Raw genomic sequence first — 14,204 nt, forward strand, 5'->3', positions numbered from 1 at the left:
TGCGTTCGTTGGGCCTCGCTTAGTCAGCGCCTTTGCTTTTCCAACGGCGGCGAACCTTGCATTGTCATTACCCGAATCTGGTCCACCACCTTCAGCCCCCATGAAAGAGCGATGAAAGCCAAACATGACCCCGAACAGGTCACGCAGCCCCTGGAGGTTGCCCGGCAAGCCCTCTACATTGGCGGAGCCTCAGGTACGCCCATAATCTTTCACCATTCCACATAGTTTCGCTTCATTGTAGTCGTGCGCTTCGAATTCACTTCTGCATAATCGTCGTCTTGTCAGCCTTTTCTCACCTCATATATCTTGCCTAACCTGTTCCAGCCGTCCCTGGTACTGTGATTGGTGCCTTCTACGGTACTATCCGCACGCAAACTCCAGTTCTCTTCTCCATCGTTTCAGGAGCGCAATGGTTCGCCATTGGCAGCACGTTCTGGGGCATCCGCACGTCAGTCCTCAATCATGCTGGCTTACTCAACTGGTGGAACCTCACTCGTGGGGCACCCGTCTACCCTCGCACCGACCTTAACCCAACCACGTCTGACAAGGTTCGCGCGTCAGCCCTTGCTGGTGGACTGACTGGATTTAACCTCGGCCTCCTCTTTCGCGGCCCTCGCAATGTCATCCCTGGTACCATCATGTTCACTCTGTTCGGCTGGGCAGGACAACATGGGTACAATTACCTCGACGCCAAAAACTCCAGCGAAATCCAGGAACGAGCGAGAGGTGAAGCCAAGCCCAAGGAGAACTTTATGCAAAAGATTGCAAAGAGCAAGTGGAGTCCTATGCAAGTCTTGACCGACGACGACTACGAGAACATGATGCAGGAAAAGCTTCTCCGGGTCGAGGCCCAGATCGCGGTAATTGACGACAAGATTGATGTATTGAAGAAGCAAGCGTTTGAGTTGGAGACGCAGCGGAAGATGAAGGAAATGCAGCAGCAGAAACAAACCGATAAGTGAGAGGATGTCTTTCTAGTAGTGCATGTCGTAGACCTGACATCTGAAATGCGTTGTGTAAGATACATTTCATTTCTCTTTCTCGGTAAATTCTATGATCTTTCTTTCCCATTGCCCCACAGGTGATCTTCCTCTGTGTTATCATCATTTCACCGAATACTTGTCTCACTCATCGTTCCGCTTCTTCTCTTGACCCCCATTATCATTGTACATATGCGCTTGGTCATCTAATTCTGCTCCTTCATTATGCAAATCCGTCGTCTTCAAGTTGTGGCTCGAGTATGGAAGTACATCACAGCTCGAAGTGTCGCTACAAGCGAGGTCCTCCATGTCAATGGGCGCATAGCTGACGTTTGGTACTTCCGCAGTAGCTACGCATTACCATTGCCTTTTTGAACACCCGGCGTAGCCTCCAACCTCTGCTCGACGCCTCTCAGTAGCGATGGACCTTCGCTCTGGAAAACGGCCATCAAGCACTGCGGACGCCTCCTCCGGGCTCGTCATCATTCTCACCACCATCACTCTCGCTTCCCGCCGGCGCCCCGACCCTCCGCCATCACACAACAAACACCCAAAATGCAAACGCGCACGCCCGCGCACGCAGCGCTCTCACCAGGCACCCAGGCACTCGCCTCCAGTTCCGCCTTCACCTCACGTTTGGTCTCACCCCACACTCCACACCATCTCCCCCAATATATAGCACTCAAATCCCCAATCTTCCATCAACAAGCCGCCTTAGCTGAAGTTCGAGAGGAACGACCAAAGACAGGAGCCCGCAACCACAATATTAACGGCTTCAGAATGGTTAATCGTTCCAGACCCAACTCACCTAAGGCGCCTTGTTCGATTCCCCAGTCTGCCTTTAGGAACATGTGGACCCTTGAAGGATACAACAGACAACAATGTCCAGAAACGAAAAACCGGCAACGGTTAGACGTCGTCTTCTATCTTCGGATAGAAGATGCTTTTTTGCTCTTTTTTGCAACATTGTTTTTACTATGTTCTAATTTTTACTCGACCTGTATGTTTTACCTATACACAAGGTATCTAGCATTATCTACATACATTTGCGTTGCGCGAAAGCTAGAGAAAGAAAGAGAGGTGTAAGATAGCTAAGAATAACTTGCCTTGTAGAGACAGCAACTTGTGAGGGACTTAAGATAATTGCAGAGAAGCTTTACTTTGGGATTTCTTTGCGAAATATGCACACTGCTAACGCTACATACTCTACTGCTTGACATCAATCGGCTTGCCGCCCTGCTCGCCACTCTTCAAACAGCTCTCCAAGATCTCCAAATCCTTCAATGCCTCCTCAGGGCTCTGCATCTCGTTTCTCTTTCCTTGCTCTAGACTCTTTGCCCAAGCCTTGATCTCCTGGTTCACGCCGTTGCCCTCATCCGGGAACTCCTTCGTCTCTGGGTCTTTGCCATCCCTGGTGATGGTGACCTTACCGCGAGCGACGTGTACTGAGCCCTTCTCGCACGCAACAAGGTACTCAGAGCCGGTGTCGGTGGTACCAAAGGAGATGGACAGAGTACCAGAGGCGTCGTTGTCCAGCTGCATAGTGGCGTTGAGTGTGTCGACAGGCGGGAGGTGCTCCTGAAGCTGCGCCGTGAACGCGCTGACCTTCTTGATCTTTGCGCCGCCACCTTGTAGCAGGAGACGTGTCGCTGCTACGAAGTGCACGCCACCGTCAAGCACGAAACCGCCCTGGTGATCCGGCTTCTTGCGCCATTCCGTCTCGTAGTACTTGCTGCCTGCCGATACCATGGCAGCAACACGTACACGGAAGGTAAGAACGCGGCCCAGAGAAGCAACCTGCTCAGAGCCCCAGACGTAGGAGTCGATGAAGCGGAAGTTTTCGGCTACAGTGTAGACTGCAGAGGTGTTGGAGGAGTCTTGTGTCCATGCGAGTAGTTCGCGTGCGGTGGCTAGGTCCTTTGCGATCGGCTTCTCAGCAAAGACGTGTTTCCCAGCTGCGAGGGCTTTCTTGATGTAGTCAGGTTGGGCAAGGATCGGTAGTCTGAGTTGCGATATGTTAGCAACTCATTTTCTGTACTCTAGCTAGCAGTATACGTACGCAATGACTACGCCTTTTACATCGTCCCTCTTCAGTAGGTCTTCGAACTTCTTGCCATCCTGGTCGTCGCTGTAGAGTTCGACATCGGACAGCTTCTCGGACAGAGCTTTTGCCGATTTCTGTGATCGCGAGTAAACTGCTTTTAGGCTCAATGACGGAGTGTCTTGAATGGCAGGCAGGTGTTCTTCCTTGGCGAAGATGCCGCTTCCGATAATAGCTACGCCGATGGACATGTTGATGGAGATTTCGCAAGTTGATGGCACGAGAGTTCCTGGAAGATCTTGAACAGCTCACTCTCTTCGAGATATGTAGTCCCAATAACGGCTGTACTGCGGCTAAATGGCAATTGTAGTGGAGGAAGTAGTAATTTCTTCCAATAGCATCTACGCCATGACCCGTCGCGGGGTACATGTCGCTGCCCCACGATGGCGATGACGTCGGGCACCATGCCCTAAATGGTTAAGGGCGATCAGCTCCACGGGTTGCCGAGTCCGTCGCAGTCGGCCTTCCATCAACATCGACATCGTACAACACCCATCGCACATCTGTCAAGCTTCCTGACCTGCATGATCGACGCGACTTTCATGCATACCATGTCGCGCATTGGACACGCGATCATCACGCGTCTTGTCTTCGGCAGTTGAAGCGAAACGTGAAGAGCGCTGTACATTCACGCATGAATGCGTATGCTATGCTGATAACAGTCACAGAGGGCAGCTTGGATTACTGAGTGTCGTCGCAATGCTTACAGAAGATTTGCGCATTCGCACCCAACGCGCAACACGCCAACGATTGTATCATCTGTTCCAGGGTCAGGCACCACACGCACCATCGGATCGACTTGTCTGCCTCCACCTCCCGATAACATAAAACGGTCTCAACAAGACAGCACCGTGGCGCACCATGTCATCAGATCACCGCGTGGATATGCTTGTGATAGCGTCTTGGTAGATGTCAAAGTTCTCGAAGCAACTGGATATGGCTGAGACGCGTTCACAACCAACTACCAACGATTGCATCGATAGATATACTGCCAGTCAGACATGGCTCCCGTGTGACTCGGACACTGGAGTTTTCTACCGCCGCGGACTTTGCTTTTGGTTGGGCCTATATACCTCTGGGAAGTCCCGACATACTGAAACACGTCGCGTTGGATGTCGCGTTCGGCTAGCCCTGGTCAGGCTTCGGCAGTCAAGCCCATGCAAGGCGTCGATCGACGAACATGGTTGGTATATCGCTTTGTCTCAAACGCTTCAGCGTAGTTTCGTTAGTATCAGGCTACCCTTGATGCCTCGAGCCCTATCGCAATGCTGTCATAAGAGAGGTTGGCCCAAGGCACTCATTGTTCAGAGCTGGCCTCGCTGTCCTACTGCTGCTGCTTCATTCATTATACATCTTAATTACTCTATCTCAACGCAGCGCGTTGGATAAGACTGCCGGCAGTCAATTACATTCTTTCCATTCTCGTTACCGTTCTTTCTCTTTTAAGTCAGCAGGCCTAGGTACCACCAAGATGGGTTTCGGAATTCTAGAAGACCGCCATATGGCAGCTCCCCCGGGAACATCTACTATTAACGATTCTGAACCTGCCCGTAGGATACAGTCATCAGAGCATTAGCGTGGTGTCACTAATATCTGTTCAGTAGATTCAAAGGTTGACTTTAGCGACGTCAAGCGTGATGGCGATGTTATCCTGCAGCCACAGCCCTCGGATAGTCCCAACGATCCGCTCAACTGGTGAGTTACGACAACTGCGTTACGAGGTATCGTCTCACACGCGGCAGGTCACCGAAGAGGAAGGAATGCATCATGATTCTGCTCGCTTTCAGTTCAGGTGTTACAACAGCGTAAGCATCGAAGAGACTCCATTGTTTCCACAAGCTGAGTCTCCGCCAGTCTTGGACCCATGGTGACACCCGCACTTCCACTCATCGCCATGAAGTACAACGTTAGCATCGATATGGTATCGAGTTTGGTCATCGGCTTCCTCGCCTTTTGGATTGGTTTCACCACGTTCTTCACGGCTGCTGGAGCGAACATCTGGGGCAAGCGACCCTTCTTCATCATTTCCACCGTGATCCTTCTTGCAACGAACGTGTGGGGATTCTTCACTAGAGTGCGTATTGCAATATGAGTTAAAAGGTTTTTCGTTGACTTAAAGCAGTCTTTCGTCTCTCTCGCTGTCATGCGAGTCGTTCAGGGTATTGCATCAGCACCTCTCGAGACACTCGTCACCTCCACAGTATCCGACATGTACTTTGTCCACCAAAGAGGTACTAGGATCGCAGTCTGGGGTTGTATGTTAGCCTCTGGTGTGCTTCTCGGGTAAATTCCTCTCGACCTAGTTCATCGCATCTGCGTACTGACCCAGTCTTAGTCAGACAATCGCTGGTGCTATCATCCAGAACATCTCTTTCGAGGCAACGTTTGGTATCTCCGCACTGATCTTCATCCCAATTCTCCTCGGCATGTACTTTTTCGTCGTCGAAACCACCTACTATGGCGCCCGACCTACTACGGACAAGCTTGCCGTCAATGAGAAGCACAAGTCCGTTTCCTCCGTTTTCGAGCTCGAAGAGGAGAGGGAGCCATACCGCAGCCAGCTGGCGCTCTTCCGTGGCCGCTTATCACAGGAGTCATTCTGGAAGAACGCTTGGAAGCCTGTGCCTCTCATCGCATTCCCCGCAGTACTGTTCAGCACCATCGTGTACGGGTCTTACTTTGTGAGTAAAGCCCATTAGCTTTCTGTGAGACATGCGTTGACTTTCATCTTCCCTTCCAGACTTGGCTGCTCACCATCTCCGTCCTCTCAGTCAATATCTTCTCCGCGCCACCGTACTCGCTGAACCCGGCACAAGTCGGTCTTACCAATTTACCTCTCCTCGTTGTCGCACTTATCGGCTCGCCCCTCTCCGGCTGGACAGCCGATGCTCTCGCAAAATTCATGGCCCGCCGCAATAAGGGTGTCTTCGAACCTGAATTCCGCTTGACTCTCATGGTACCTGCCGTCATTTTCGCGACGATTGGCTTCCTCGGCTTTGGTATGAGTACTTCAGCTGGCTACCCCCTTGTTTGGCCATTGGTCTTCATGTCCATTCACTCCCTCTCCGTACCGTTCGCGTCGACAGCCAGTCTGACCTACGTAATTGACTGCCACCCCAAAGATGCGAACCAGGCTTTCGTTACCATCAACTTCACAAAGGCGGTGTTTACCTTCATTGCGACAACCTACGCGAACGGCATCATGGCCAACATCGGACCACGCGCGGTGTTCGACGGAATCACGGTCATCAACCTGGGAATCTGTGCGCTTACTATTCCGGCGTATGTGTTTGGCAAGAGGTTCAGGAGTTTGGTGGCGCGGAGCTCATTTGGCAAGAAGATCTCTGGCTGAGAGCTTGGGCCGTGCGTCTTCTACTGCGACGACAAGGCATGAGTTTAAAGGGACGGCGATGACATATGTAGTTTCTTCAATACACACAGTCGTTATAGATCTGAATTACCATGAGTCCATCGTGTTCATTATGAGACGCACCGAGCTTTGTGCTACGTGAGCGATTTGGTTCGCGTTGGCTTGATCGCAGGAGCAGCTTCAAGTTGGAGGTGTTGACATTGTGACTTTGAACCCGTGCTGAATTTCGCAGTGTACAGAAGGGAACATGTTGTTTAAACCCCGAGAGAAGGTATGATACAGTGAGCAAACTTTTGAATTGAAGGGAATTCTTTGGTATCGTGAATCTAAATATAATGTAACCACACCCAAACGCCGTTGGCAACTGCTGTAGTTCCCTGTGCCAAACATCTCACGATATATTCGTGAGTGAGCACATGCGTCCCGCGCTTGCTGCCAGTTGTTGCATAATGATACTGGTCTTGCAATACACCCAAGCGGTTCTCTACGCTCTGCGTCGTCACTCTTGACGGCGCGATATGGTGGCGCAGGTCTTCGCGTCTCGGCGTTCAGGTCGCATGAAGGTCTATCTGCTAGACAAAAGCAAGCGACCTGCTGTTGACTGTGACGTCCTTGAAGTCGTATGTTGGGCGAGCGTTATTCGCTGAAAATGAATAATAGCTCGATGTATCAGTTTGTCACTCGTCTCGCACCGCCATCCATCTCCCTAGCCCCTGGTCTTTGCGACAGCATCTGTGCCATGGACTGCGACGCATTCGAAGCTGACGAAGTTGCGTATCTGGGGCTTAGTGGCGATGTCAGGCTGGCTCGTCGTGATGTCGAGATGTTGATGGATGATGGAGATGATGAGGTTGCGTTCTTGAGGAAGACGCGCGCAGGTGGGAATTGGCTGACTGGCGGCATTGTGATAGTGTATGCGAGCTGTATTGTTGGTCTGATGTGGTATGCTCGAGGGTGAAACGTGATGATCGTTCGGTGGTAATAAGAGCAGGGCTTGTTGTTTGATGCCGTCGATATGGTACGATGTGTAGTAACCTGACGTTGGATGTCTCCTCCCAGCTGATGGAATGTCTGTTATAAGCAAAAGCGTAGCAGGAGCAGCAACCACTCATCTTATATCCATCAACGAACCCAAATTGACTCACCCAACTAGACCCACACTAACTCTCTACCCTCGGAGTCACAAGCAACTCGCCCATCCACGCAAGCCTCTAGCGCGCGTGCCCCCCAAACCCGCCCGCGCCGTGACATGTGAAGCCCTTCCCGTTTCGAGCCATGATCACCCCACGGCATCGTGAGCATCACGTCTTGCACCTGCGGATCCGGACCCAATCGGCGGATAATTCTCGTTCCAAAGGAGACGAATACGATCAACGCAGCCTAAACGACATGCACGCGATCGTGGGTTGCGTCCAGCTCATCTAGCTCCCGTTACCCCGGGTGGGTTTTCCGTGTGCGACTACGGTGCTTTGAGCAATTTGTCTTTTCCCCCAGTTTGCGCGAGCCGACCCTCCACTCCACCCCCCAAACGCCCGGAAAAGCAAAAAAGGGCCGAGAGGCGCATCGCATTGCGCATTGTACTTGCAGCGTACACACCTACACAATTCGAGAAGCAGCCAAGGTGCCGAGGCGTGTGATGGCAATGGGTGCATGTTTGAACTTTGTATGGTGCTCGTGTGTGTGCTTGTTTGGAGATGGGAGGCTGCGACACGTCATGCACGGAGCCTAAAGTGCGGGGTGGGCCTCCGCCGTTGTCCTGTAGAACACTGGCTAGGGCGAAGCAACGGCGTCTGGTTTGACGGCCATAGAGCTTCTAGCATGTTTCCACCGAATGTTTGGACATCTTTTAGCCTGAGATGAAGGATACGATGCGAGGTAGATCACCGACGTCGGAGGATCTCCCGTGTGTCTGGATACGAGAGATGTTGTTTTGAGCGGAGTAAGTTTAGATGGCATGTACGACACTGGCGTGGAGATCGCGATGCGGGGCAGCTGATGGATCACAGGTAACCTCAGCGAACGGTGTAATACCTGCTCTGCTCTACAATGTTTCTTTTGCGGCTTGCACTAGCGCGAATATATATGCGTAGTACACATGTATACTGCGGGTGTAACTGCAAAGCAATGCATGTGAGGAGCCAGACTCCGCGGATATTGAGAAATCAGCCCGACATGTGAGCCCAGTCTCGTCATTGTTGCGGTGTAACGGTGTTCCAAGGCTGCATCCACGACAGCACGTTCAGGCAGATGTCTGGCAAGTCGTAGTCAGAGCAATGACATTACTTTTCCTATCGTACAAGGTCGGCCAACTTTTAGACGTCGCAATATAGTACATCCAAGTCATTATCCAAGCCTTCTGCATCCGCAGCATTAACGTAGCTTCCAGCGCACAACTGCGCCCAGGTATCCGAACATGCAAGCATATCCACACGGCACGCATGCTGACATGCCGTTCGTATTATCCAATTGTCCCAAAGAATTCAAAGTCGAGTTCAGGGGATCTAAGCTCGGCCGCTGCGGACGCGCTTGGCTTCGGGGCGCTGAAGGTGCGAGGCTGGGATCCAGCTCTCATCGTAGGCCTTTGCGCCGGAAGTGACAGCAGGGCCATCAGCACCAACGACGGAAACTTGGTCGGCGGGGTCGACCTTCTTGCTCTGGCCCGAAGACGCCTTAGCACGCTCGCCACCCTTGCCGCGGCCCTTCTTCTGCGGGAAGAAGGTGGAGATCCAGGTGTTGTAGATGAAGTACACGGTTCCACCGAACGCGCCGAGGAGGACGAGGTACAGGAAGATGCTAGGGAAAAGTAAGTACATGTGTCCAGGCTGGGTGGTGGATTGCTACGTACATCTGGGGGTCGAAGAAGCTAGTGGGCGCCTCAACAATGCTGACAGTCTCGTTGTAGACCGGGACGGTGATGAGGTTGTTCTTGCTGTCCTTTAGCACAGTCACGAGCTGGAGGCGGAGATTCTGGGGGTGCATCTCCGTCGTGAAGCTGTAGGGAATCGTCTCGTTGGCGCCAGCGGGGATCTGGATGGAGTAGCGCTGGCGAGTGAGGTTGCGAAGGATCTGAGATTCTCCCTTGATCTCCTGGATCAACGAGCCACCGACAATGGTGACGCCGACGGGGGTTGGCTCATTGTTGACCACGGACAGACGCGCCTGGGTGGCCTGGCCGTTGACGAGCTTGACGCCGAAGATCTCAGACTGGGGGAAAGAGACGGAAACGGCGACATTGAGGTTGGGCGTTTGCGGCTCGTCTACTGCTTGTTGCACCTTCTCAGCCTGGAGACGCGACCGTTAGCTATCTGATGTCATGCTGCGTCAGAAAGTTTGGAGCTTACCGCGGGCTCAGCATAGGTGCCGAGAGCTCGGAGAGAGAGCAGGAGCAGAGATGAAAACTTCCAATTGACCATGACGAAGACGACACAAGACGGGGAGAGGGATGAGAGGAGGAGGGACGGCGTGTGGGAACTGATGGGGTAATTCGAACGTGGCTTCTGGGAAGTGACGTCCGGGCGCAGCTGCCTCTTGGCGTCGGAGGACGGAACTAGAGCCGCGGCAATGCGACGCCGTCACTCCACCTCCTCTTCTACAACGACGATGTTGAACAGGCACACTGCAGCCTACATCAGTATGAGAACGAGACTTCACAAAATCTAAGCACAATGTAGACTTCTAGACCATTTTGTTTTCTATCATCTTCGCGATAAGACGAGCTGTCGCTTTTGATTCTATGAGGTGGCCCCTTCCAAGTATAGACTGTTCCCTGGTACGCGCCATATCGCGTTGCACCAGGCATCCGCGCCGCAAATGTCGCTCGTTCTATTACGACCCCAGCGGCACCTATGGTTCTGTAGTTTGCTATAATTGCAAATACACCGCCTTGAAGTGGCTGCCCGCCGGCAATGCGCATGGCTGCATACCGTCAAAAGCCAGACTGGCCGTCTTCACTGCCTAGTGATATTTAATGTCACCACAATAACTCACCTTCACTTGCGGTTTCCTATTCGGGCTTGAAAAATCTGTACTAACCGCAGAAAGAGCGCTCGACCCTCCTCCACCTGCTTTCTCTCCGCCCTCTCTCATACACGTAAATCGCAGCCATTCGATTATCTATCATTTCAGTCACAAACCTGTTCGCCGATCGCCTGCGCCCTTTGCGACATGTCGCCTTCGCTCAATGGCCTTGGCCTGGCTTCACCGGGCCCCTCCGACGCGGATTTAGCAGACTTTACCAGACGCTTCGACCAATTTCAGCTGTACGAGGATGAAAAGGCCAAGTTCATGACCGTACGTGCGCTGTCACTGTCACCATCGCACCTCAACCTAGGAAAAATCTGAACAGGTCTGCAGTCTACATCGACGTTAGGTCACCTACTTTGCATGTTTCCATGTTGATGTAGGCTGCAGGCCTGTTGAGTTTTTTTCTTGTATGAGGTGATCGCTCAACATGACTGACGCGCAATAGGAGATGAAAGGTCGGTATGATTATATGTACCAACAGGTAAGCTCTGATTGTGCCACGTCGACCTAGGGAAAAACTGAACAGGTCTAGAGCCTACATCGACGTTGAGGCACCTACTTTGCAGGTTTCTATGTCAATGTAGGCCGCAGACCTGTTCAGGTTTTCCCTTGTATGAGGTGGTGCGAAACACGTGTGAGGCATGTACTGATTTCGTACGCTGCAGTACCAGGTATTGGTCACCGAACGCGACCGCGATCGCAACTGGATCCTTGCATGGCAAAATGAGAAGCAACAGTATGAGAGGTCGCACCGGAATCTGCAGCGGAATATGGTAATCCCGTCCAGCCACACATCGCTTTGGAGCTGACTTGGATGTGACAGGCTGAGAATCCATTTGTCATGGTACTGATTGACGGCGACGGCATGATTGTGAGCTTCACGTACTGCGTGTTGAGTGCAGCCGGCTGACTACATACCAGTTTGGTGACGACTTCCTCCGCGAAGGAGAGCAAGGTGGCCGCCGGGCTGCTGTCCAACTGTTCGCAAATATCCACGAGTATATCGAGAACGAGTGTCAGGATATCCCCTTCGGTTATCGTGTCGTCTGCCGCATCTATGCGAACGTTCGGGGGCTCGGCGACGTGCTTGTGCGCAGGGGAATCTATGAAGACATTATCGAGTTCGAGGACTTCGTGCGTGGATTCACGCGGGGAAAGACACTGTTCGATTTTATCGACGTCGGTGCGGGAAAAGATCGCGCCGACGAGAAGATCATTGGTGAGTACATTGCCTGTCATCCCTTTGGCATATACTGACTGTAAGCTGTAGAATTGTTCAAGTTATACTCCCAGGATTATCATTGCCGTCGGATCCTATTCGGCTGCTCCCACGATAATGGCTACGCGCGAACGCTTGAGCAGTGCTCCGATCGCCTTCAGGTGACAAACAAGGTGGTTCTCCTTGAGGGCGTTCCATTTGAGAAGGTACGTGGAGTTGTGCAGTCCATCCATGGATGGCTCGCGCGAGTCAGTCATGTGGTATATATGCTAACTTCACCTCTGTGTAGGAACTCGTTGGCCTGCCGTACCAAACGAAAAAGTTCCCAGGTCTCTTCAGGGAGACTAAGCTTGTGGTTTGGGGATCTGGACCCACATACGCCGCCAGTACCCACGCCAACGGTCTTCCGCCAGCATTTGTTCCGGGAAGAATCAACTCAAACGATAGTTCTAAGGCGTCTGTAGCTTCGACAGGTCTCCCAAGCCGGTTCCCAGCCCCATCGAAGTCCCCGATCATGGATAGTCCTTTGACAAACCGAGCGACAATGATGACCTTACCTAGGACGCCTTCCACATCAACACTGGCTTCGGACAGTACGTTCCCAGCACTCAAGCCAGATCCGCCAGCGCCACTCTTGAATTGGGCCGCTAAGGCCGCAGCTCCGCCGCCACCCGTTACCGACATCCCCGTGTACAAGCCCGCGAACCGCGAGGAAATCATCGCACGTAACCGCGCCGGCCAACGCGTTGATCCGCCGTGTAAGGACTACGACAAGACTGAGGTGGACCGCATGAAGAAGATCAAGTTGTGTAACGTTCATTTCCTCCGAGCCGAGTGTCCCTACGACACAAAATGCACCCACCTCCATGCGTACAAACCTACCAGCGACGAGTTGGCTACCCTCCGTCTTGTCGCCCGCATGGCACCTTGCAGCAACGGCAGTGTTTGCCAGGATATTAGGTGTATCTATGGCCACCGCTGCCCAGCACCGCCCAACAAGATTCACTACGCCAAGGGCACGAAGAGCTGTATTTTCGGCGAGTCTTGCAAGTTCCCAGCGAGCTTGCATGATATCGACACTAATGTCGTCAAGACCCTGGTTGTTCGCTAAGGGGGATTAGGGAGGTTCATGTGATCAAGTTGGCAGATGTAGCTGCTGGATTTCATCTCGGAGACGGAAGGGTGTTTGGCAGAATCTCAGACGTTAGCAAGTATATGTGACTTGAATCAAGTTGCCACCCCATTTAAGAACACTCTGCAGTCTACATTGGTGTCAGCAACGAAGGTTCGCATACTCGTGATGCAATGTAGACTTCTGGGTCAAAACATGTTCAATTTAGAGACCTTATTCCCTCTTCCACTCCTCAAACTCTTCGTTGAGATGTTGTTTCAGTGCCGCAAATTTATTCTTAAAGTTCTTCCCACATCGCCAACACTTCATGTCCCAGCTAGGCCAATCTCCAGGATGAAACCTCTTACTATCTTCTTCTAGAGGGAACTCATCTAATTGAACCAGGAAACTACTGTTGAAGCTCAAGTAGTGTTTCTTGTGCTTCATCCAGTCTGAATGCATGTCCCGACTGAAGATATGTATGTGTAGATGGTTCATCGAAGGGTGGGTATGTACGCCTACTACGATATCTTTAGACCAGTCGCGGCCGGGCGGGAGCAGTGCTGCGCGCTCCTCGGGTGGAGGTGGTGGGTCGGGAGAGCTCATCATTGCCTCGAGGGCCTCGTTGTGGGGTTTATCTGAAGCGCTGAACTCGCCATATTGACGTTGGAGTTCGTATGCGGCGAGTTCTTTGAGACGGACGACGCGTTGTCGTACTTCGGCGAGGAAGGCTGGGTCTGTGGAGAGGGCTTGGAGTGGGTGTTGATCGTAGTAGATTTGTTTCCGTGGAATGAGTAGAAGATGTACGCTTGTTTGTTGTCAGCCTAATAGTTCTCTCCAGCTATCTAATACCATGTATACATACCTCGCCTTAGGGTACTTGTCGGTTATTACGACAAAGTCCTCGTCGTACTCCAGTATCTTGTTCTCGGGGTTCGTCTCGGGGGTCTCGATATAGACGCCTAGTCCGTTCCGTCCATCCCAACGCTTAGCTGTCTTGGAAGCCTTCTGTGTTGTAACTGGACCGTCTGCGGCGGGAATGATGGGTTGTTTTGGTTTCTTCGACTGCGTCATGAGTTCTGTGACTGCACCGTGAGTTAAGGTTGCGCGTTGAGATTGTAGGAAGCGTGCAATGGGACGTACATGCGTTGGGGCGCTTTGAAGAGGCCGGGTCAATTGCTGGCTGAGCTTGGTTTGGCGGCTCCGTTCCTGCTATCTCTTTGTTCGTGATGGCATCGTGGGTATCCGTCTTGTTTGGGCGGTCTGTCATTGTGGATTCGTTGTCGCGTTTCGGTTTGCGAAAAGATCTTGTATGCTTATTCGAGGTTTGTATGATAGAGACGCGAGATAACCAGGTTGCTATCCAGCTTGGGGCCAACGGGCGCATCGATACTTGTGAA

At 52.2% G+C, this 14,204-nt stretch overlaps 7 protein-coding genes across 7 annotated transcripts; 4 read left to right on the forward strand and 3 right to left on the reverse strand.

The window, feature by feature from the left end:
- Positions 1 to 111: 111 nt before the first annotated feature.
- J4E93_002587 (uncharacterized protein) lies at positions 112 to 962 on the forward strand (the record flags this gene model as incomplete). The annotated part of the gene is made up of 2 exons (XM_049340529.1): positions 112 to 193; positions 325 to 962. The coding sequence occupies 2 exons, from the start codon at positions 112 to 114 to the stop codon at positions 960 to 962; spliced, it is 720 nt and encodes a 239-aa protein (XP_049202851.1).
- A 1,224-nt stretch (positions 963 to 2,186) lies between these two features.
- On the reverse strand, positions 2,187 to 3,272 carry J4E93_002588 (uncharacterized protein; the record flags this gene model as incomplete). Its single annotated transcript, XM_049340530.1, has 2 exons — positions 2,187 to 2,982; positions 3,040 to 3,272. The coding sequence occupies 2 exons, from the start codon at positions 3,270 to 3,272 to the stop codon at positions 2,187 to 2,189; spliced, it is 1,029 nt and encodes a 342-aa protein (XP_049202852.1).
- Positions 3,273 to 4,975: 1,703 nt separating this feature from the next.
- J4E93_002589 (uncharacterized protein) lies at positions 4,976 to 6,433 on the forward strand (the record flags this gene model as incomplete). Its single annotated transcript, XM_049340531.1, has 4 exons — positions 4,976 to 5,155; positions 5,204 to 5,292; positions 5,417 to 5,762; positions 5,822 to 6,433. 4 exons carry the CDS (start codon positions 4,976 to 4,978, stop codon positions 6,431 to 6,433), a joined length of 1,227 nt encoding a protein of 408 aa, XP_049202853.1.
- A 2,519-nt stretch (positions 6,434 to 8,952) lies between these two features.
- Positions 8,953 to 9,864, reverse strand: J4E93_002590 (uncharacterized protein; the record flags this gene model as incomplete). Its single annotated transcript, XM_049340532.1, has 3 exons — positions 8,953 to 9,244; positions 9,297 to 9,733; positions 9,793 to 9,864. 3 exons carry the CDS (start codon positions 9,862 to 9,864, stop codon positions 8,953 to 8,955), a joined length of 801 nt encoding a protein of 266 aa, XP_049202854.1.
- A 751-nt stretch (positions 9,865 to 10,615) lies between these two features.
- J4E93_002591 (uncharacterized protein) lies at positions 10,616 to 11,731 on the forward strand (the record flags this gene model as incomplete). Its single annotated transcript, XM_049340533.1, has 2 exons — positions 10,616 to 10,741; positions 11,396 to 11,731. The coding sequence occupies 2 exons, from the start codon at positions 10,616 to 10,618 to the stop codon at positions 11,729 to 11,731; spliced, it is 462 nt and encodes a 153-aa protein (XP_049202855.1).
- Positions 11,732 to 12,207: 476 nt separating this feature from the next.
- On the forward strand, positions 12,208 to 12,804 carry J4E93_002592 (uncharacterized protein; the record flags this gene model as incomplete). The annotated part of the gene is made up of 2 exons (XM_049340534.1): positions 12,208 to 12,214; positions 12,299 to 12,804. The coding sequence occupies 2 exons, from the start codon at positions 12,208 to 12,210 to the stop codon at positions 12,802 to 12,804; spliced, it is 513 nt and encodes a 170-aa protein (XP_049202856.1).
- Positions 12,805 to 13,038: 234 nt separating this feature from the next.
- Positions 13,039 to 14,074, reverse strand: J4E93_002593 (uncharacterized protein; the record flags this gene model as incomplete). The annotated part of the gene is made up of 3 exons (XM_049340535.1): positions 13,039 to 13,612; positions 13,670 to 13,889; positions 13,948 to 14,074. The coding sequence occupies 3 exons, from the start codon at positions 14,072 to 14,074 to the stop codon at positions 13,039 to 13,041; spliced, it is 921 nt and encodes a 306-aa protein (XP_049202857.1).
- Between the last annotated feature and the right edge of the window lie 130 nt (positions 14,075 to 14,204).

This window comes from Alternaria ventricosa (genome assembly GCF_023758065.1).
Source record: "Alternaria ventricosa strain BMP 2768 chromosome Unknown scaffold_3, whole genome shotgun sequence".
NCBI classification, from domain to species: Eukaryota; Fungi; Ascomycota; class Dothideomycetes; order Pleosporales; family Pleosporaceae; genus Alternaria; species Alternaria ventricosa.